The sequence below is a fragment of the Arvicola amphibius genome, chromosome 14, assembly GCF_903992535.2.
Source record: "Arvicola amphibius chromosome 14, mArvAmp1.2, whole genome shotgun sequence".
NCBI classification, from domain to species: Eukaryota; Metazoa; Chordata; class Mammalia; order Rodentia; family Cricetidae; genus Arvicola; species Arvicola amphibius.
This window is the reverse complement of record NC_052060.1, coordinates 18,712,992-18,734,004: the sequence shown is the minus strand read 5'-3', so window position 1 is coordinate 18,734,004 and position 21,013 is coordinate 18,712,992. Positions and strand designations below refer to the sequence as shown.

Below are 21,013 nucleotides of genomic sequence, written 5' to 3'. Positions count from 1 at the left end.
TGAGGCTCCCTTTTGGCGCGGCCCTGGAAGCCTGCAGGTGTCCTTGGCCATTCGGCCGCCGCCCGGGATACTCCTTCGCCAGCGCCGGGTGCCAGATTCTTCAGAGCAGCCCCGCCCTCCAGGCTCTGCGCCGCGCAGGACGCCCCGTCTGAGCCCCCCCTCGTCCCGCTGCGGCCCCCGCAGCGCGGCATCCAGCCCGGCGCAGATCCCGGCCGCGGACGCAGGACCCGGGCTCTCTGCTGCGGGCGCGCTTGTTTTCCTGCTGCCGCCTGGTCCGTCACAGCCCCCGCCCGCCGGTCCCTCTCGCTCGGTTCAGCCCCGCCCGCCATCGGTGCCCCGCGCTGGATTTATGAATGGGGGGAAGAGGCCACATGCAGTCACCGCCGCCTCGAGTTGACCGCACACTGCCCGGCCCCGCAGAGATCCGGCTACCCTAAGAGCATCCGCCTGGCCCCGGTTGCCGCTCGGAGGACTTGTTGCTGTTACGCTGCTGCCGTTGCCGCCGCCGCCGTTGCCACCCGGAGAAAACCAGCAGCCTTCAGGCTCGACGCGGTCTGGGAGCCAAAAGGTGGCCCGCGTGAGTGTGAGCGCGCGCGTCGCGGACCCTCGCAGTGTTCCGGGACTGTGCGCTTCTCCGTCTTTCTGGGGTTGGGGGGCGTGTCCCCGGCCCCGAGCATCCTTGGGTTTGCCCCTACCTCTCGTGACCCCTGGCTTGAGTCCTCGACCCTGATCTCCACTTGCTGCCTCCCTAGGCTCTGCCTGCCCAAATCCCAACCACCTGTACACCAGAGAAACCCAACTCCTCCTGCTCCGCGCCCTGGGGGGGAGGGGGGAGAGGGAGGGAGGCAGGGGCAGAGCCACGCCGCAGAAGGGGCCGCCACTGCCTCCTGCCTCCTCCTCCACCTCCTCCTCCTCCACCTCCTCCTCGTCTCCTCCCCCTCCCCGGTCTGACGCTGCCTCCTTGGGAAGGGTGTTTGGAGGGCAGCGGCCGCCCCAAACCGGAGCCCCGCAGCGCTTCTTATGATCAGCTCGGTGTGTGTCTCCTCCTACCGCGGGCGCAAGTCGGGGAACAAGCCTCCGTCCAAAACATGTCTGAAGGAGGAGATGGCCAAGGGCGAGGCGTCGGAGAAGATCATCATCAACGTGGGCGGCACGCGACATGAGACCTACCGCAGCACCCTGCGCACTCTACCGGGCACCCGCCTTGCCTGGCTGGCGGATCCCGACGGCGGGGGTCGGCAGGAGTCGGATGGCGGCGGTGCAGGCAGCAGCGGCAGCAACGGTGGCGGGGGCTGTGAGTTCTTCTTTGATCGGCACCCGGGTGTTTTTGCCTATGTGCTCAACTACTACCGTACCGGTAAGCTGCACTGCCCCGCCGACGTCTGTGGGCCTCTCTTCGAGGAAGAGCTCACCTTCTGGGGTATTGATGAAACTGATGTGGAGCCTTGCTGCTGGATGACCTATAGGCAGCACCGCGATGCTGAGGAGGCACTGGACATCTTCGAGAGCCCGGACGGGGGCGGGGGTGGCGCAGGGCCCAGCGATGAGGCTGGCGACGATGAGCGGGAGTTGGCCTTGCAGCGTCTGGGCCCCCATGAGGGAGGCGCGGGCTCTGGTGCTGGATCCGGGGGCTGCCGTGGCTGGCAGCCCCGAATGTGGGCGCTCTTCGAGGATCCCTACTCATCCCGGGCAGCCAGGGTGAGTGGCAGAAGCCAGGGTCCCCCCATCTCGGTGTCCAATGGGCTCTTGGTGCTGGTGTTGGTGGGTCCGATGGGGGCGGGGAGGTGGAGGGAGAATGACATACCTGGCAGACTGACTGTACCTGCCTGCCTCCCAACTCCCTCATGGGCCCTTGGAAGTCACCCCCTCCCTCCTGCATGCTCCATTAGGAGATTGCACACACTTGACTTTCTACTTGGACCTAGTCCCAGCTGTCTGCCTTGCCACATGCCCCTCAGTGAGTGGCATGCCTTCAACTTGGCTTTTCTCGTTCCTCTTTGGTCAGCATAGTTGCCCTGAACAGGATCACAGTCCTGGAGTGTTTGAATTTGGCCTTTTGCAGGGAGTAAGGCAGGATCAAGAGAAGGAAATCATGAATTGGGTTGGACACTTACCTGTTTCCATCTTGCCAGCAGCTCCCGGTGCAGGCAGCTAAGCATTGCAGAGAAGGGGGCATGGTTTCCAGAATGCCTAGCTCCTAAGAAGCAGAGATCCTCAGAGTCCAAACCTTTCCCCATTGAGGACCTTTCTTCCAGGGAGCAGGCCCTGTCCCAAGGCTTTCTGTACCTCTGTCATAGCCTGGCCTCTCTGAGGTGGAGTGGAGGACTAGACAGGATAAAGCCACTGCTTTGGGGCTCTTCAGGGTCCCAGGACATTGGATAGCCACACGCTTCCTAGTGATGGTACCAGGCTTGTCACTGCTCTAGCACAAAGTGGCTTCCCAGAAAGCCCTGGTTCAGGTTGCACTGGAAATGGCTGTGTGAGGAAAAGGGGAAACAGTTTGATTTAGACAAGACCTAGTCCCTGCTCTGAAGAAGGTGGTGGTGGTAGGGTGCTAGAAAGATATGTGTTCATTCACTCCGTCATGCTTGGGCAGCTAAAACCATGAAGAAGGCTTTAGAAATTTAAAAACAGAAAAGCCTGCAGGCTGGTATCTGCTCTCGTGGCCTTAGCCTCAAAGCTGGCTGAGATCTGTTTAGGAGACAGGAGAAAGAAAAGAGAGAGACAGGGTGGTGATCTGTGTTTGAGGTCTGTTTCTGTGAGCTGGTCTGATTGGTTCCTTTGGCGTCCCAGGTTGTCATGTTAATGAGTCTCAGAGCCTTGCTCTCCATCTCTCCTCAACACCCCACGGACTGGTCCTCACCCTAGTCATGGGAGAAAAAGTTCCACTTCCTACCCAGGGGAGACTGGAGGCTTGAAGAACGCAGCTAAAGGGATGGGTTAGGCTGGTATAAATACCAAGCCAGGGCAACGCATCTCCTCCCTGGGAGAGAGAGGAGGTGGAGATCCTAGCAAGAGGTTCCACGCAGGGCTGGGACTTGAAGTAGCCACTGGAAATCTGGACTCTTTTCCAGGCCCTGTCTATTCTAGCTGCTTTGGTTTTATAGCTTTGTGGTCCTGAAAACCAGCTAAGAAGTAGGGAGCACAGCAATGCCTCTGGCCAGTACACCCCTGCTGGGAGTTTATTAGCCCTAATGGCCCTTAGTTTGTCTTTGCTGGGAGAGAGAGACAGTCTGCAAGTCATTGAGACTTTTTCAAAGTCATGGGGGAGGGAGGAGGCAGAAAGGGGCCAAAACCAGGGAAGCCTTTATGGAAAGAGATGACTAAGGGAACTGGGCCCTATTTCTGAGCATTCTGGGTCCCCTGCTTCCTTTTTCTCTCTGTTATTACGAGAGACTCTACCATCAAGTAGAGGGTTAGTTCTCCCATTTAAGTAGGTGAAGGACCAGGATTCGAACACATTAACTGTCTGCCCAAAGCCATCCTTAGTTTCTAACCTTCAGATCATTAGCACGGATGGGAATAACGCTGTGGAGCTCTGGCTGACCCGGGTCAAAAGACTTGCCCACAGCTGAGGAGCACAGGCAGAGACCAATTCTGAACTGTTCTGGTCACACACGTGAGAATACACAATTTATTAAAAAATGAATAACAACTCTTTATTGAGCATCCTGTACCAATACTTTGAAATGCTGTGAAAGACATTACATTAATCTCTACTCTTCCTAAAGAACTTTAAACAATGGCCAGTTAACAGATGGAGGCTGGGAGCAAGTAAACCACTGGCCTAGGATTACAGCACTCCTGCAGGGCTTTGAATCAAAGCTGGGGCTCCTTACTCTGTAACTACCACAAGCCTTCCCTACTGGGTGAGGCTGTTTGCTGGCTGGAGAAGTGGCTAGCTCCTTGCTCCAGCCTGCTTGGAGTCCAGAGCCTCTTCTCTACTGTGAATAAACATCAGAAGCCCAGGAACCAAGGGCACTCAGAAGTCCGAGGGGACGTTAGAAGGGCTACTTACCTGTTACTCCTTAAGACTTGAGGGCCCAGTGATAAGAGAGTTCTGTGCTGCATTTGTTTTCTCCACTGACCCCCAAGTTGGCAGAACTGTCCCCACAGGAGCTCTATACTGTTGGATATGTATACATCCCATCCCAATCAGCTGCTGTTTCCCCGGAAGGAGTTTGCAACACTAGGGATTTTGTAGACTCACAATGTCACCTAGGAGGGCACGTGAGGGCAGAGGAGCTGTGCTCTCGGCCTTGAGGCATCTCTTCACGTACAACAGTCCAGCCATTTGAATAGTATGTTATGACAGGAGCAAAACAGACGCAAACACAAAGTGAACTGAGCTAATTAGGAGAGCCTGTTGCCTAGCTACTGGCCAGGCTATCGGCTGGGTCCATTCAGGAAGGCTCCGAGGCAGGATCATCACCCCTATAGCCTCCATTGTCTTCAGGCCGCTCCTGCGGTTCTGTTTCTGTGGCTTGAGCTGAGGGCAGGCTGGTTCTGTCTTCAGCCTCTCATGGACACTGCCCTGGGGCAAAGCAAAGGCTTCCTTAGGCTGTTGTATAACCCAGGAGAGGCCAGGAGGGGTTTGCGCAGCACTCAGAGCTATAGAATCTTGCCTTGTTCCTTCTGAGAACAGACTAGAGACCTACCTCAGGGACCCTGGGATACCTTGCTTCCTTGTTCTGTTCTTTAGAGGATCCAAGCTACAGTGGATTTAATTCAGCTAACAGCTGTATAAAGGGCCACGGCCCTTCTCTTTTGGCTAAGGTCCTTGGTTGGATCTTTTTTCTTTCCATGTTTCCCTTCAGAATAGAAGGGGCTAATCACAGGATCCCCAAATGCCTCAGGAGGGCAGCTAGACATGAATGTTTCTCTTTCTCAGGCCGTAGGACAGAAGCTCGGCCTGGGCTTTCTTCTGCTACCTCCTCTGGCTCAGGAGAGGCTGGAATCGTTCACCACAGTGAACGGATAAGAACACGGAGTCACGGTGACACCTGTCCAGACAGCACAGCCCCTAGCATTAGAATCCAATCTCAGCTCTCAAGAGTCCACTCTGCTGCTACTCCTTCCTCTCAGCTCCAGCCCAGAAAGGGTCTCTGGCTTTTGGAGGGCTTGGGGGTGGCCCTCACTGGAGAGCGCCCTCCTCCACTCCACTACCAGCCCCTTCTTTGTTTCTTATCATTTCTAGAATTGCCTGGGTCTGACCCTTCGCTCTCACTTTCTCACCAGGTAACTTTGGTAAGAATAGAGGCCAGACTTGGTTACAAATAAATATTAGGTTGTGGGGCAGGGGGTCAAAACTCGTGCCCCTTTAGAGGTCTGACATTGTTGGCAGCCACAGTGGTCATGACGGGCTTCAGAGTGGGGGCCGGCACCGCTGATGCTGTGCCCTCTGAGCTTGGGTACAGGGTGAACATGAAGCATGAGTCCAGAAGGGGAGTGCCAGCCCACCCTGGGCGGCCAAAGGCTGCAGACTCCCCGCGGATCCTGCCTTAGGCAGCCTCTCGGGTTCCGTTCTTCCGAGTGTTGGTTCTCTTTCTCACTCTGAAGAGATCAACATTTGCCTCAGAGCATCTTGTCTATGGATGATGAGTTGTTTCCGTTTGTCACCATTTTTGTGAGAATGTGGAGTGGGGGGGGGAGTGAAATTAAACAGCCTCTTTTGGAGACCTGAGGAAAAAGCAGAGAGGAGCAGAGCTAGGTAACTGGGCCCTGGGGAGAGCTAACTCCTTGATCCTTCACCTCCACAGTGGATATTGTTAGTCTAAATGCTGGGTACCAGCCACTGCCAACAGCCTGGGTACTACCAACCCGCCACGATGGCCCACCTCCCTGCTGATTTTCCTTCCGGCCATGAAGTAGTCACCCAGTGCTTAGCGAGGAGTCCCGTCAGAAGTAAGTTTGGCCCACTCTAGAGCGCTGTCAAGGTGCTAGGTCCCTGGAATCTGGAGGTACTCCTGGGTATACCTTTGTCACCTCTAGCTCCAGTCCTGTAGCTAATGATCCCTTCTCCTGACAGCTTGCCAGTCCTGTGAGAAGAGGCCACAGTTACCTCGGTTCTAGGCATCTCGAAGACACTGACTGTGCACTTGCTGCATGGTAGCTACATGCGGCTGGGTTCTGTAAAGAAGAGGCCAGTGGTCTGGGGAGAGCTAGGGCAGGTAGAGCGGCATTAGTGACAAGGACCGGCAACAGTAATAGCAGATGTGTTGTGATGGGTGATGTAGTTGTAAAAGATAAAGCCCGATAGGCAGAGAGGAGTGACAAGCCCCACCTCTAAATGGGGTGATGACTTATCTCCTTGAATAATGGCTAAAAGGTGGCATTGCTATAAAAACACATGGTGCCCGACTCTGCAGAGTCAGGGACAGGATTGTCTGGCCAGGCAAGGCCAGTCTGCCTGGGACGTGGCAGAATGAAACTTGACCAAGGAGAGGCTCTTGGACAGTGACTTGGGTTGGATCAGGTCCCATTTGGTTGAGGACTCACAGGAAGGGTGAACACAGGGGAAGGGCAGCACTGGTTGCTGGAACTAGGGATTGCTGGCTCACAGCCAGGTTTGATAAAAAGAGAAAGGAGGAGTGGCCCTCAGCTAGGATAGGGCCTCATGTATGTCTCACTTAGGAGCCAGGAGCCTCTTGGAGCTGCCTTTCTTAGCAGGCCTTGTTCCTTCCTTCCTTTTAACCCCAGGGCTCCCCACTTCCTATCCAGCACTGCCTGGGTACTAAGGTCTGACTTAGCTAGGAGACTCAGCCCCTCACCCTGTCTCCACAGATCTTCTTCCTCTGCAAGCGTCTTTGGCTGTGTTCTCAATTTTTCCTTCTCCTACACGTCTTCCTTAATATAGGTTTTGGGCATGAGTCTCCTTATGTTTATCTGTCCATCTGTCTCCCTGGTCCTCCTTCCTTGGACTCCCCTGCCCAGCCCCCACTGGTTGTATTCAGTTCCCATTGACTAGTGTCTGTCACCTCTCTACTCGCCCAGCCTCTGCCGGATTCCGGGCCCTCCGGGCCCTGTGCTAAGTCTCATTTCTTTTAGTATCATTTCTTTTAGTTCTCAAACAACCGCATTAGGTAGATTCTGCTCTCATCCCCTCTAAGACTTGGGGTCTTTGCACGGTTGTTCCCGCTGCCTCAGGCGCTCTTTTCTTTAGTGCTCCAGTCAGATGTCATCTTGTCCTTGTGATCTGGCCTGACCATCCGGTTTGAACTAGCCCTCTTTCTCTCTTAGCCTCCTCTTCTCTTTTCCTCCATAATGCTCATACCATTGGATATGCTTTGTAAGATGTCTCTCAGCAGTTTCTACCCACTAGGATGCAAGATCCAAAAGTCGGAAGTGTTGCTCTAGATTCTTCCTGCTGTTCCCAGCATAGTGGCACATAGTAGGTATTCAAGTTTCCTCTTTATAAATGACGATTCTGAGTCTACTTGGGGCTAAGAATGTCACAGAGGTCTCATAGGCATTTGATAACGGAACCCAATTTGAACCCAAAAGTGTGACCTTTCGTTTGTTCCAAGACAGTGGAGCAGAAGGAAAAGCTGGTAACTGGGTTGTTAGTTGCAACACTTGGGCCTTTAGTGATGGGCAGGTCCCTTGAAGGCCATTATGGCCAGCACGTGTGTGAGGCTGTCTCAGGGGAACAGGGAGCTGGAAGGAGTGTTGTCCTGACAGCCAGGGTCTCCTGTCCCTGGTACTGAGGCCCAGCTACCTCCCCTAGCAGGCACAGCCAATTCACACCAACAGTCTTCTGCCTGGGCAGTTTCGACTGCCATTAGAATCCACAGCCTGTGTCCTCTTGCCAAGGAGAGAGCAGCCAGTTTCACCCATGGCCTCCGGAACAAAACCGCCTCTAGCCTTCAGGTTTCCTTGTCCCCAAAAGCAGAAAGGGAGCTGACTTGTATAAACTTCTGAGGACCTGGTGGCTTGTCAGTTTTAGACGCGGGAGGGGGGCTCCCCCAGAGACTATCTCCACCTCAGCTCGGCACTTAGCAGATTTTAGGCACGTGCTGTGGTGAGGCTCACACATCCTCCAGGGAGAGTGTGAGGTGAGCACTTGTACTGTCCCAGCATACAAGGAGAGAATGGCACGGAGGGTACACACTTACCTGACTGATTGTAAGAGACGGCAGACACCCAGCTGACGCCACCAGCCCAGTGCTCTTCAGCTCTGCTTTGCCCTCAGGCTGGCAGTGCAAGGCCTGATGAGAGGGAGGCTCAGGCACAACTGACAGACCTACAGAACTGCTCATGGGGGCTGAAGTTTAAACACAGGCCATGACCCCTTGCAGGTTGCTATTGCTGTAGCTGCTGTCTCTTGGGATCCCTTTTGTCCTGGGCAGCCTGAGTCAAGGGCCTTGTGGGAAATGAAACAGTATCCCTCCCTCAAGGATGAGGCCTGGCAAAAAGCTCTAATTACACCAGCCAACCACTTAGGAAGCAATTGCCTGAGAGTAATGTAGAGGAGAGGAATACTGGAGGTCACTGGAGGCCCTAAAGGACCTGTACCACCTTATGGCAATCTTGGGACGGCTCTGTACAAAAAAAAAAAAAAAGCCAAAGAGACCACAGGAGTTGGGGATGTTTCTGCCTCACTGAAGGTGGTCTGGGCCTTCCGTCAGTACCTGCGGCAGAGGCAGCTGAGGAATGTAGGCTGTGGCAAAGGCTGGGAACCTCCCTTCTGCCTCTGTTCCTTGTACTCAGCCCCTTGGCAGCTCTGCCTGACCTTGTTTTTCCACATCACTAATTAACCTCACAGTCAGGATCCCAGGTGGGCAGACTCTGTTGGCTAACGGTCCCTCAGAGAGAGAGAGAAAGAGAGAGAGAGAGAGAGAGAGAGAGAGAGAGAGAGAGAGAGAGTGCGTGCTTGGGCTTCCATGCCTCCTGGCAAAACCAGGAAGTGTTGTCCTAACCCCACAGGGTAGAGCCAGGACCCTGGATTCCACAGTCACGGGCAGGCACTGTCACCAGCTCCTAATGGATGGCCATGGAGAGCCTGCAGTAGCCTGCGTTGTCTTGGCAGCCCATGTCTCAGGGGAGAAAAAGTGAGGCCAGCAAAAGCACTTGAAATTTACTTTCCCGAGGAGAAGTAGGTAGATGGACCCTCTTCCCCAGCCTGTTCCTCTCCCTGCTGTCTATGTTCAGCCCATCTAAAGGGTAAGGGAAATAACATTGTCTTATGATGGGGACCTGTCCTGTGAAGGCACACATCCTCATGCTGGAATAGCAGGCACCAGGGAAGTGATGGCGCAGGCTGCATCGGGGCCTGCATTCCTGGGCCTGTGAAGCAACTCTGCTCAGGGGATAGTAAAGATGGTGTGGTATAAAGGAATGTAAAGACCGCACAGTTTTAGGGCCATACCTGGTTCTTACGTGCTCTGGGCAGTATGGTCCCAGAATAGACATGCAACCTCTCTGACCATCAGTTCTTTCTATGTGAAATGGAGACTTGCGGTCTGTCTGGCCTTGTCACTAAGGAGATGGAGGGCAGAGACACAGGTAGGGTGCCTAATAGTTCCGGGGAGAGAATAGATGGTGAATGTCACGGCCAAAGTTCCTTCCTTGACTTCTTCTATCCCAGAGGGCTCTGGGGATGTGGTTTCTTGCTTGGCTTTCCATATCTTCCTTGTTTTCTGTTAGTGTCTTGTATTGCTTACTCCCTCTCAGTGTGGGCACACTATGAGGAAACCCCCGACAGGCAGAGCTGAGTGCTCGCTGCACAGGCATAAGGAAAAGGCCGGGTAGAAATTGGGGCAGGGCAGGCACGGAGTCGTCAGATGTTGTACAGCCACGAAACTCCCTCAGTTACCTGTGTAGGTTCGGTTCTCTACCCAGCGGGGGAAGCCAAGTCCGATCCAACAAGCAGGACCAGTAGCAGGAGAGCGGACCCTGACAGTGAGTGTCTTGACAGTGCCACCGAATGGCATGGCATGAATAACGGATGAAGGCTCTGTAATTGGTGTTATTACACATGAATCTCATCTCCATTCGTAATGACTGGACACTTAGTCCAGCCGTTCCTCTGTCTAATGCTGCTGTCATCATTCTAGCTGAGATCCCCATGGCTGTCAGGTCAGCTGCCACCATCCTGGTCCTGATAAGTACAGTTCATTTGACTTGGAAGCTCAGGGTCAGTTTGCAGAAAAGGAGACAGTGGTTGTTCTGAGAGCCTCTCTCCTCAACCTCCTGTTTTAGGCCATGGCTTAAGAGTTTCTGTTGCTGTGAAGAGATTCCATGACCACCGCAGCTCTTATAAAGGAAGCATTTCATTGGTGTAGCTTACATTTCCGGCGGTTTAGTCCATTATCATTATTATGCGACGCGGCGGCTTGCAGGCAGACATAGTGCTGGAGAAGTAGCTGAGAGTTCTACATCTTTACTTGTGGGCAACAGGAAGTGATCTGGGATTCTCAAGCATATGTGAGACCTCAAAGCCTGCTTCCTCAGTGACACACTTCCTCCAACAAAGTCACACCTCCTAAGAGTACTACTCCCTCTGGGGACCATTTTCCTTTGAATCACCACAGCACATGTTTATCTTCATTCCTGGATTTACCACCGAGGTGATAGGTGGCAGGGCGGGGTCATGGAGGCAGGTCATGTTAAAGGGGTCAGTTGGCAGAAAGTGGATATTCCTTACAGCCCTTGTCTCTGGACATCCCCTAAAGCAACACACCTTTATCTTGATGTATATCAGGGTTACCTAGATGGTTTCTTCACGTTCTTCTTAGGTTCTGTGTCCTCCAATTTTCTTTTTCAGTAGGTCTGTGTTGCTGAAATTTGTGTGTCTAACCCGTTTCCACACTTGATGCTTCTGGTGTAGGCCCCCACTTTGGGAGCCTGATTATTCTGGAGGTGGTATGTGGACTACACTTCCCCTGGGAGCCTGTTAGAAAGGGAGGGATATAGACCCTTCCCTAAACCTCCTGAGTTAGCCACACTGGAACAGGTCTCAACTGATTTGTCCATACACCACAATTTGAGAAGCCTTAAAGCACAAATTGGGCAGAGCTGTAGTAGTCAGGACCAGGAAGCTATGGTACCCTGACTTGTGGTTTCCAGGCAAAGCAGCCTCTGTCTTCTGAGCACCCTGGCAAAGATTAGGGGAAGCATTGCCCCGGAGCATCAGTGCATGCAGATAGATCCTCTCATGTCTCTACCTTACTCCCACCCCTTGACTAGCAATGGGCTAGTAACCTATATGCTCTTGTTCCATGAATAGAAGTCACTGTTTCCAATGAGGCCAGTTGCTGACTTGACAACCACTCCCTGTTCTCATGACCTACAGGTGGTAGCCTTTGCCTCTCTCTTCTTCATCCTGGTCTCCATTACCACCTTCTGCCTGGAGACCCACGAGGCCTTCAACATTGACCGCAACGTGACAGAGATCCACCGGGTAGGGAACATCACCAGCGTGCGCTTCCGGCGGGAGGTAGAAACAGAGCCCATCCTTACTTACATCGAGGGTGTGTGCGTGATGTGGTTCACTCTAGAGTTCCTGGTTCGCATTGTGTGCTGCCCAGACACACTGGACTTTGTCAAGAACCTGCTCAACATCATCGACTTTGTGGCCATCTTGCCCTTCTACCTGGAGGTGGGACTGAGTGGCCTGTCATCCAAGGCAGCTCGGGATGTGCTGGGTTTCCTGCGCGTGGTGCGCTTTGTACGCATCCTGCGCATCTTCAAGCTCACGCGCCACTTTGTGGGGCTGCGTGTGCTGGGCCACACACTCCGAGCCAGCACCAATGAGTTCCTGTTGCTTATCATCTTCCTGGCCCTGGGTGTGCTCATCTTTGCTACCATGATCTATTATGCTGAACGAATTGGGGCCAGGCCATCTGACCCACGGGGCAACGACCACACCGACTTCAAGAACATCCCCATTGGCTTCTGGTGGGCCGTGGTCACCATGACAACACTTGGCTATGGGGACATGTACCCGAAGACGTGGTCAGGAATGCTGGTCGGGGCCCTGTGCGCACTGGCTGGTGTGCTAACCATTGCCATGCCCGTGCCTGTCATCGTCAACAATTTTGGTATGTACTACTCCCTGGCTATGGCCAAGCAGAAGCTGCCCAAGAAGCGAAAGAAGCACGTACCGCGGCCAGCCCAGCTCGAGTCACCCATGTACTGCAAGTCTGAGGAAACTTCGCCCCGGGACAGCACCTATAGTGACACCAGCCCCCCTGCCCGGGAAGAGGGTATGGTTGAGAGGAAACGGGCAGGTAAGTCGAACTTAGGCACAGGACTCCTTTTCCCCAAGTAGTCAGGGAGTTCCCTTAGCCCTTGAAATTTGCATCCGTGCTATATTGTGCAAACTGTGCTGTGTGTCAGGCATGCCTCTAGGAGGGCAACGTATTAAGATCAATTGTTTTGTCCCATGGTTTAATGATCGTGGTGAACACCAGGGTCTGTGGAGTGAATTGTCCTTCCAGTGTAGGATGTGATGGCGGTACATAGGACTTTGTGTTATAAGGAGTGGTTTCTAGTTCCTTCTTGGCCCCCTTGTTTTGTTTGAAAGTCCCTCCCTTCTAGGCACAACATATCAATAGAAATGACGTATCAGGATCCTGCCCCCAGATGAGGGGTGGATGTGCCACACTCTGAGAAGTCAGAGCAAATGCCGGCACTGATCCGATTAGCCAGAGACCAGGGCAGCTGTTCCTCCAAGGTGCATCAACACATGACTCACTTCTTTCCCAACATGCACGTCTGCTGTCTCTTGGCCTAATAGATGTGATAACGTAACCACGTGGGAGGCTGCCTTCTGTTCAGCTAAAGCTGGACTGAGTCCTGGGCTCAGGGTTTGACATGGGTAGAAGGGAACCAGGGAAAAAGTAGCCCAGGGTCTTGGAAAAGCATGGCGGGGGCCGGGGGGGGGGGGGGTAGGGACATGGAAGATGCTAGTTTTTGTGTCCTGACAGGAGTAAGACTGGGCATCAAATTCTGACCTTCCATGGAAGGGCCACTCCAGAAAGCTCACCTGCCCTGGGTCAGGAGACAAGAAGGGAACTCAGCCTGGTCCCCAAGAACATGGAAAGGGATTAGAAGACAGGCAAAGCACTATCAGATTCAATGGGCAGAGCTCCCAGGAATGGTACAAGCCCAGGTCTGGGGGGTGACTGGGTGTCAGGTCACCGAGGCTGGGCTGGGTAGACCTGGGAGACTGAAGCAGCAGATCCTGATTAGACTCTAGAAGTGCGGCTGGTCCTCCAGAGAGGTGCCTGAGTTGAGACCTTTACTTGTGACCCCTTGGCATGCAGCCATCACGTGTGTTGGGGCTAGGTGCTCTCTGGGATTAACTGGGGTCTGGATCTTCCTTGATAAAGACCTTAATAGGAAAGCTTCCTTCTGCTCCTTACCACAGTGGTGCCCCTGATCCTGTTGGAATCAGAGATGTGTTCTGAGGCCCAGGCAGAGCTCAGAGAGGAGCCGTATGTCCCAATATGGAGGACCTTAGGCAGCTTCCTTAGATGCACGCAGCCCTGAGGCTTGGCTGGCCACATTGAGGTGTTGCATGGCCAATGCCAGCGTCTTCAGGCTAAGTTAACCCCACCACATACAGTCAGGGACCATGGTAACTGTGCCCCTCTTTGACGAAGACAAGGTGTTCCCACAGAGAAGAGTTGAATTGGAGCCTCTTCCCTATACCTTCCCAGACAGAAGAGAGCTCTGCCCAAGCCCTTCAGCACTGGCCTGGGTGCCCGAGGAACAGAATAACTGCCTTAATGGTGCAGGGAGAAAGCCAGCGACGCTACAGAGTACGCCTGGCACACGAACCACCACCCATTATCCCTACTAGTCAGGCCTCCTCTGAGGAATGCAGACTCATCAAGAGCCTACCTGAGCCAGACCAGAGGGGAAATAAGAATCTGTGCCTGCAGGGGTTGATCTCCTGGGACGTCCTTAGAAGCCCACCAGGGGAATACTGCGACTGTAGAATGTCTGTGTTGTGTTCCAGCCCACAAGGGAGGCTGTAAGCCAAATCTGAGAGAAGAGTCTTCAGACCAGGCACCGTCATTTTGCCTTTGCTTCCTGGACCTGGAGTCTGAGAGGCTCCCTTAAGAAGGCCCCAGCAACTGTCTTAGCTTCTTTTCTCTCTGCCCCCTCCAGACTCTAAGCAGAATGGTGACGCTAATGCGGTGCTGTCTGATGAGGAGGGAGCTGGCCTCACCCAGCCCCTGGCCTCGGCCCCCACCCCTGAAGAGCGTCGGGCCCTGCGACGCTCGGGCACACGAGACAGAAACAAGAAAGCAGCTGCCTGCTTCCTGCTCAGTGCTGGGGACTATGCCTGTGCCGATGGCAGTGTCCGAAAAGGTACGGTGGCTCCCTGGGCTGGGCAGGTTGGGAGCCCCTCCAGAGCCGAGTCTCCCCAGCCCTCCCCACAGAGCTTGAGGTCTCCCCCTCCCCTAAGCCCATGGCCACCATCTCCTCTGCCTTGGATGCGCCCTCGCATTTAGAATGCGCATCTGGATTAGAAAGGCCTTTAGTGTTCCCTAGGAGTCTATGGAGCTCCTCCCTCTCAGGTCCCCACCTGGAGGAGCAGTGCTAGGCATTTTAGGGAATGCTCTGTTGCCTCCCGGGCTCTGGTCCTGCAGGCCTAGCCCGCAGGGTCATACCCAGCCATGTCCCTAGTCCCAAACACTACCAAAGCTTCCCCAAGGAAGCAGACTCAGGAATTCCAGGTTCTAGGTCTTCAGAACACACAGGTCCTGTTATCTCCAATTCTTCACTGCAGGCCTGGATCCCATGTCTGGCAGCTGCTGGGGTGTGATGGTCATGGGACCAGTCTGGGAGTGGCTAGGAGTAGGTGGGCAGGGAGCATGATTCTCTCTTAGGAGTTAGCAGAAAGATTCTCGAAGTTAGTGGAGCAGCCCCTTACCTGTCTGTCAAGGAAGTCTGGAATTCTATCACCAGGCTTCCCAGCGTGTGGCAGGGACAGAGCTGAAGTCGGACTGTGCAGCTAGGGAGTCTTAACCTTAAAGGAGAGGGAAACAGAGACCATTGGAGTGACAAGGGCCAGTGATGATAAGAGAACCAGGAGGCTCAAGGCCAGAGCCTTGTCCTGCCTGTCTCCTGGTCCCACTTCTCCTTGACTGTCCTGTGTCCTGACCTCCCTAACATCCTGCCTATTTCCAGAAGAAGCTGTGTTTCTCCCTAAACAAACATCATCTGCAATCTTCCTTTTGACTAGCACCTCTTAACTAGCAAGGTTCCCCATCTCAACTTCCCAGGGTCCCAAATCCCAGACTGTGACTGGTTTGAACCAGACAAGGGTAGTGGTTGCTGCAATGTCCCTGGGCCCTAAAGATGGCTTCTAGCTACTAGGTCCAGGCAGTTCTCCGGGGCACCTTCCCCTGTGCTTCTTAGGCATCCTGATCTGATAAGCCGTGAAAAGTGGCCATTCAGCTCAGTCTGGCACCTGGAAGGAGATGGTCCAGAGGTGGAGAGTGCTTAGAGCTCATGAACCCTCCCCTGTGACTTCCATGCTCCAGCCCTCAGGCCTTGGACATGTCTTTCTCTCTTGCACCTCAAGAATACAATAGTACCACTGTATTCTCTCACACACCTAGAAAGCCTTGCTCAGGCTGCAGCCTGCTAAGCCACGGTGTAGAATGTATCCCCCACTCTTGTGGAGGACTTGAGAACACAGAGCTGAAGGAGGAACACCCTGGCGTCCCTTCTCAGGCTGTGAAATGCTTGGTGGCAGTAGAATTGTGGAAGAGACCGTGAGAATACATGTCAGGAAAGCCCTGAGGGCAGGTACTCCCGTATATGTACAGGCACGATACAGAAGAACCTCTATCCTTCCACTTTGCCTCCCTGGGGTGCCTTTGGGGGCCCATCTGCTCTATTTTCAAGATGCCTCCACACTGCTTCTTGGCAACAAGCATGTAGCTCAGCCAATTAGAGTGACCTTCGAGAGGGAACAGGTGGGTTGCTGGGAAACAGGCCCTGCTAAGCAAGTGTGGCAATTAATATCACCAGACTCCCAGCCCGCACTTCACAACTTTCCCCACGCCACAGTTCTCCACAGTCATGTAGACCTAGGACAAGGGGAGGCTGAGTGCAGGCCTGTTGCAGTCGTCACGCTGACCCCATCACTAACCAGTAGTTCCCAATGAGCCCGGAGTGTATGCGGCACGACACGGGTGCTCACGGGGGAAGGCAGGTGCTGGAAGCTGTGCAGTCTGTGCAGCTGGGGCAGCGAGAGCAGGACAGGACACAGGTTAGCTGTGTGGAGGTCCTATGGTCTGCCCTCGGGAGCCCAGGAGACTGTTGGCAGGGAGTGGCAGGAAGCCACTCACAACAAGGAGAGAACCCTTCACCCCAGTCCGGGGCTACCCACCCTATAGAGTCTCTTGAAGTAGCATGGATTCCATGGAGCTCCCTTGTTGAGGAGACAACTCCACTTTGACCCGTGTGCCTTTTCTTCACCAAGGCTGCGAAAAGTCCCGGAGTCTAAACAACATAGCAGGAGCGGCTGGAACCAGTCTGGGGCTGTCTCCACTGGCATCGCGGTACAGCTCGCCCTATCCTCCGAGAAAGCTCCTGCTCTCACACCCCTTCCATCCTCTCACCAGCCCCCCACCTGGTCACTCAGGTCCTTAGCTATACCACGGCCTTCCTCAGCTCTGACACTGGGACACATATCCAAGCAGGCATGTTTACATGCCATCCCAGCCCTTATCCCTCCTGAGGTCTGAGAAAACAGCAGAAGGGAACTTCAGTCAGGATGGAGAATTCGAGTCCCTGAGCCTGCCCTACACGGCACCTGGCTCCCCCAAACGGTCAGCCATGGAACCTGAGTGCAAGGGGGAGATACTGTCAGCTTCTCCCTGAACCATAGGTGCTGGCACACTCAGGACCTGTGTCTCTGGGTTTTGCCTTCAGCTCAGGATCCTTATATGCCAGGGTGTGCGTGGTACGCAGCGTGTCTGGAACTGCTCAATCTCGCCTGCAAGTCAGACCTACATTTGGATTTTAATCACAGAAATTTAATTTGCATTCCTTACGGCCTTTAACCAGTAACCAGCTTGTCTGTCTGTCTGTCTATCCACCCCACACCAAGATTAGCAGGTAACAAGGCTGTCTCATGGGGCATCTCTGCTGGTGTAAAGGACATTTGGCTCCTTGGACCAGCAGCGCCTGTCGACAGAGCTGCCCTGGGAGCGGGACCCAGTGTTTTCCAGCTGAGCCATGGGGCACAGATGGGAGTTCCTAGAACCCAAGCCCCAGGCTTGGTGCAAGCCCCGGTGTGGCAGGGTGTGTAAGTGCAGGGAGGCCCTCCTCCCCGAAGCCCATGCCCAGATTCAGCGGGTGACACCCAGCATCCCATCTGTGCCCTGCGCTGCAGCATCTCCACACTGCTTCCTCTGCTTCAACGACAGTTTGCTCCCTCTCTCCCCCTCTCCGATTCCTAGCCCTGCCTCTGAGTCACCTGCCACTCCCACCCAGCCTCTGCTCTGTATTCCTGCCAGAACCGGAGACTCATCTAATTTCTATAATTAAGTGTATTCATTTACCTAACGAGCCCGGGAGCACAACAGGTTTGTGAGTCATTGGGTGAGCAGGGGTACACCTTGCACAGAGACAGCTGAGGGGAAGTGAGGAGACAGAAGCGCTCCTACCCACACCTGCCTTGGGGGGGGCACCTGCTCCCAATAAGCCCCTCCCTCAGCCCAGGGCTAAAGGACAAAAGCCTCTACCAAGCCTCCCTGCTACACCTGATGGGAATTGACCTGACAGCAGAGCCACGTGCCTGGCAATCGTAGAGTCTGATTATGCAACTTTGAAAAGGGCGTGGCTAAGGAAGGTCCATATTTGCTCCCTACAGGGTAATAAAGGGACCTGGTGAGACAGCTTTAGGGACCTGGCAGGAAACCAGGGGGGGTCAGCACAGAAGGTGGCCCAGGCATAAATGTGAGATCGTTTCCCGAGGTTGGAGCTTTGCAAAGCATGTGACAAGCACTGTCGCGTGAGCAAGCACTAGCTGACCTTTGGAAGTTCTGCTAGATCAGGCCCTGGCACACTCCCATTCAGCCATGCTCTACAGGTTCTGCAGCCACTGGCTCTCAGAAGGGGGTATTTTCTGGGAGGTAAGATGAGGAGATACAGGGAAGCCTGGGAAGCAGGCTGAGTCTGAATCGAGCCTCCTTGTGGTAGATTGGGCCCCACCCAGCAGGGCTCCTGGCACCGGGAGACTGTGGTCTGACAGAGACAGGATGAGCCAGGTGTCCGGTTTAGCACGGGTACCACAGTTATTTTCTCTGGCTTGCCGTTCTGGTTTGGGGAACCGAGGCAGCTATTTCTGTGGCAACCCTCAAGCTGTTCGGAACCCAGGTTTCCACGGCACCCACCGCCTCCTCCCTTCTTCCCTCCTACAAGGATGGGCATGCTCATAGCACCCCTGTGAGGGGCACAGATGTCCCTGGGAGACACAGTGCATCTGCCAGGTTGAAGCCCCTAGCATTTGGTTGGAGAGATGGGCTCCTATACCCACCCCTAATCTCCTAGCTCCAAAGGGAAGAGGCAGGGCCCAGTTGGTGGAAGAACTAGGTGAGTTGTCTGTCCTCAGCTTCCTCTTAGGACTTTTGTGTTTGCCCAGGGTCCCAGGAAAGAAAAAAATCCATTATGTAGAGAGACTCCATGCCTCCCCTGAGAGGCAGTTGCCTATACAAGCCTCAGATCCATCCAGATGTTGAATGTCCTTCACAAGAAGAAAGGTTTATCCCACAGAGACCTCCCTCCCCAGAAGGCAATGTTGAACCGAAAGCGTACGTTAGCTTTTCTTTGCATTGGAATTTGAATTGGACCTGTTGCTTTTGCTTTTAGAACATGACCCTGTAGCTGGGGTCTGGGGCCCTGCTTAAAGAACAAGCAAGCAGGCAGCCTAGGATTAAACTCAGAGCCTTACCTTTCAGACTGTACCAGGACTTCTGACAACCCTAGAGGTAGCTGTTCAGCCCAGTCTTCTAAGACAAATGGCTGTGAGGTGTCACCAGTGGGAAGAGGTCTGACCAGCCTACAGCTAGGCCAACAAGGAGTTAGAAGGGATTCTGAGTACTGGTCAAGGCTCCCGAAAGCATCCCTGGGCCAAGACTGCCCTTCACAAAGTATCAAGAGAGCAGGACCTCCCTGCCCTGGTCAGTCTCTCTCTGAAGCTCCTGCCCTGATCCTAATAAGTCGTGTGGGATGGATTCCAGCAAAAGACTGCTAGAAAGAACCTCCCCAACTCTCAGAGAACCCCCAAGTGTGGAAAACATAGAAACCATTGACAAAAGCCACCTGAAGCCATTTTCCCCCCAGTGCATCTTAGGATCTAGTAACTACAGGGTGACCAAAGCCACTCCCCTTTTCCTGGTGAGTAGAGACCAACGGCTGACTACTTCTGAATGTACACAGAGCAATGTTAGAATGTTGGGTAAAGAGTAGCTCTGTCTTCTCCTCAGAACGGGGTTCTGGAAAGTCTTAGGCTCACTCCTGTGGTTTCCTAAGGGACTGTGTTTAAGGAGGTGGTTGGGGCCACAGTCTTATGGAGATGGTAACGGGTCATATCTGAGATGCTGAGATATATATTATATGTATATATATACACATATGTATATGTGTATTTAACATGTCAGGGAATATATAAAGTAAAAAGCCTTTAACATGTCAGGGAACCCTAGTGTAGAAACTGTGAGGCTTGGATGCCAAATGACGAACTGAATAGCTGTACTAATCAGCCTTGGGGCTGAAACTTCACCACACTGTTAGCTCAGCCTCCCTAGCTGTCTAGTCCGTACTGCCGCTGGGAGATAGGGAAGAAGACCCAAGCTTCGGATATCTGAAGCTGATGCCATGTGCCAGCCTGCTCTCCTGAGGCGATGTGCCCTCCATACCCACGCCCCAGGACTCTGCCTATCACTTTGAGGTCAGGGGCTGGGTGTGACGTGTCTTCCCACTCTAGAGCCATCTTCACTGGCTCCTTGGGACAGTGGGGTTGTCCATGGTGGTGAGGGAAGATGGGGCTATTTGGGGGAGAGCACAAAGAGAGCAGAGGACAGTTGGAGTGAGGGGCCGTGAGCCATAGTCTACAGCAGGGATTTTCACCACTGCCTCCCTGCTGGGCTCTATGGAGTCTGCGATGGTTCCTCTCCCTGCCGCAGTAGAACTCCGAAGACCTGAAAGCCTAGTAGTTCTTGGAAATGGCTACCTGAGTTTCAGCGTCACCTGAGTCTCCTCAGCCTGGAGGTGGGTTGGCAGAGGAGAGATGAAGGTCTTGCCCCACTTGCTGCACCACCCCGGTTCTTCCTTGCCTCTTAGCCCTGGGTCCCCTATGCCTTCCAGCTCTGCTCTTGGCTGTTCCTTAGCCCACAGCCCGTGGGTCAGCAGCTGGCTGGCTTCCTTCTAACATCTCACTCTTTGTTTCTCCCTTTCTTTTGCTGAACTCTTGACACCCCCCCACCCCCAGAAGGCAATGTTGAACCGAAAGTGTGCGTCCCAGTGTCTCACACCTGTGCTCTTTAAACACAGAGACCTGCCAAGACGCCCTCTCGTCCAACTATGCCCACGCTGAAGTCCTCACCCTCTCTTAAGGCGGCACCAACGTGAGAAAGACAGGCAGACAGACAGAAAGCCAGAGGCTTAGGGAAACTCTGGAACCCAGGCACGAATCCTTTGCTGGGAAAGACTCAGATATCCTTGTTTGCACAGAACTGGTGGAAAAACCTCCCATGCGACTCTCGGGCCCCAGAGCCATCTGGGTCTGATGCTCTGTTCTACTGTACATTGAAGAGACATATATGCACATATAGTATCTATATTCATACGTACTATAGACTCTTGTGTGTAGTGCACGTGCTACTGGTGGTCTGTCTTCATTGTTAGGCTGTGTCTCCCAAGTCTTCTTCCCACCCTGTGTCCCCTCCCCTCTTCCTTCATGGATTGTTCCTTTTGACCATGTTGTATGGAATGTCCCAGGGAAAGTAGTGGACCTGGCACCTGCCCCTCCAGCTGGGTGGTC

General features: G+C 53.8%; 1 protein-coding gene across 2 annotated transcripts; it reads left to right on the top strand.

Moving 5' to 3' along the window:
* The first annotated feature begins 1,020 nt into the window (after nucleotides 1-1,020).
* Kcnc4 (potassium voltage-gated channel subfamily C member 4) lies at nucleotides 1,021-20,585 on the top strand. 2 transcript variants are annotated; one of them, XM_038311521.1, is made up of 4 exons: nucleotides 1,021-1,698; nucleotides 11,294-12,230; nucleotides 14,119-14,322; nucleotides 20,524-20,585. In XM_038311521.1, exons 1-4 carry the CDS (start codon nucleotides 1,021-1,023, stop codon nucleotides 20,583-20,585), a joined length of 1,881 nt encoding a protein of 626 aa, XP_038167449.1. The 2 variants fall into 2 exon arrangements, with proteins under 2 accessions (XP_038167449.1, XP_038167450.1); XM_038311522.1 differs by lacking the exon at nucleotides 20,524-20,585 and adding an exon at nucleotides 20,462-20,517.
* The last annotated feature ends 428 nt before the right edge of the window (nucleotides 20,586-21,013 follow it).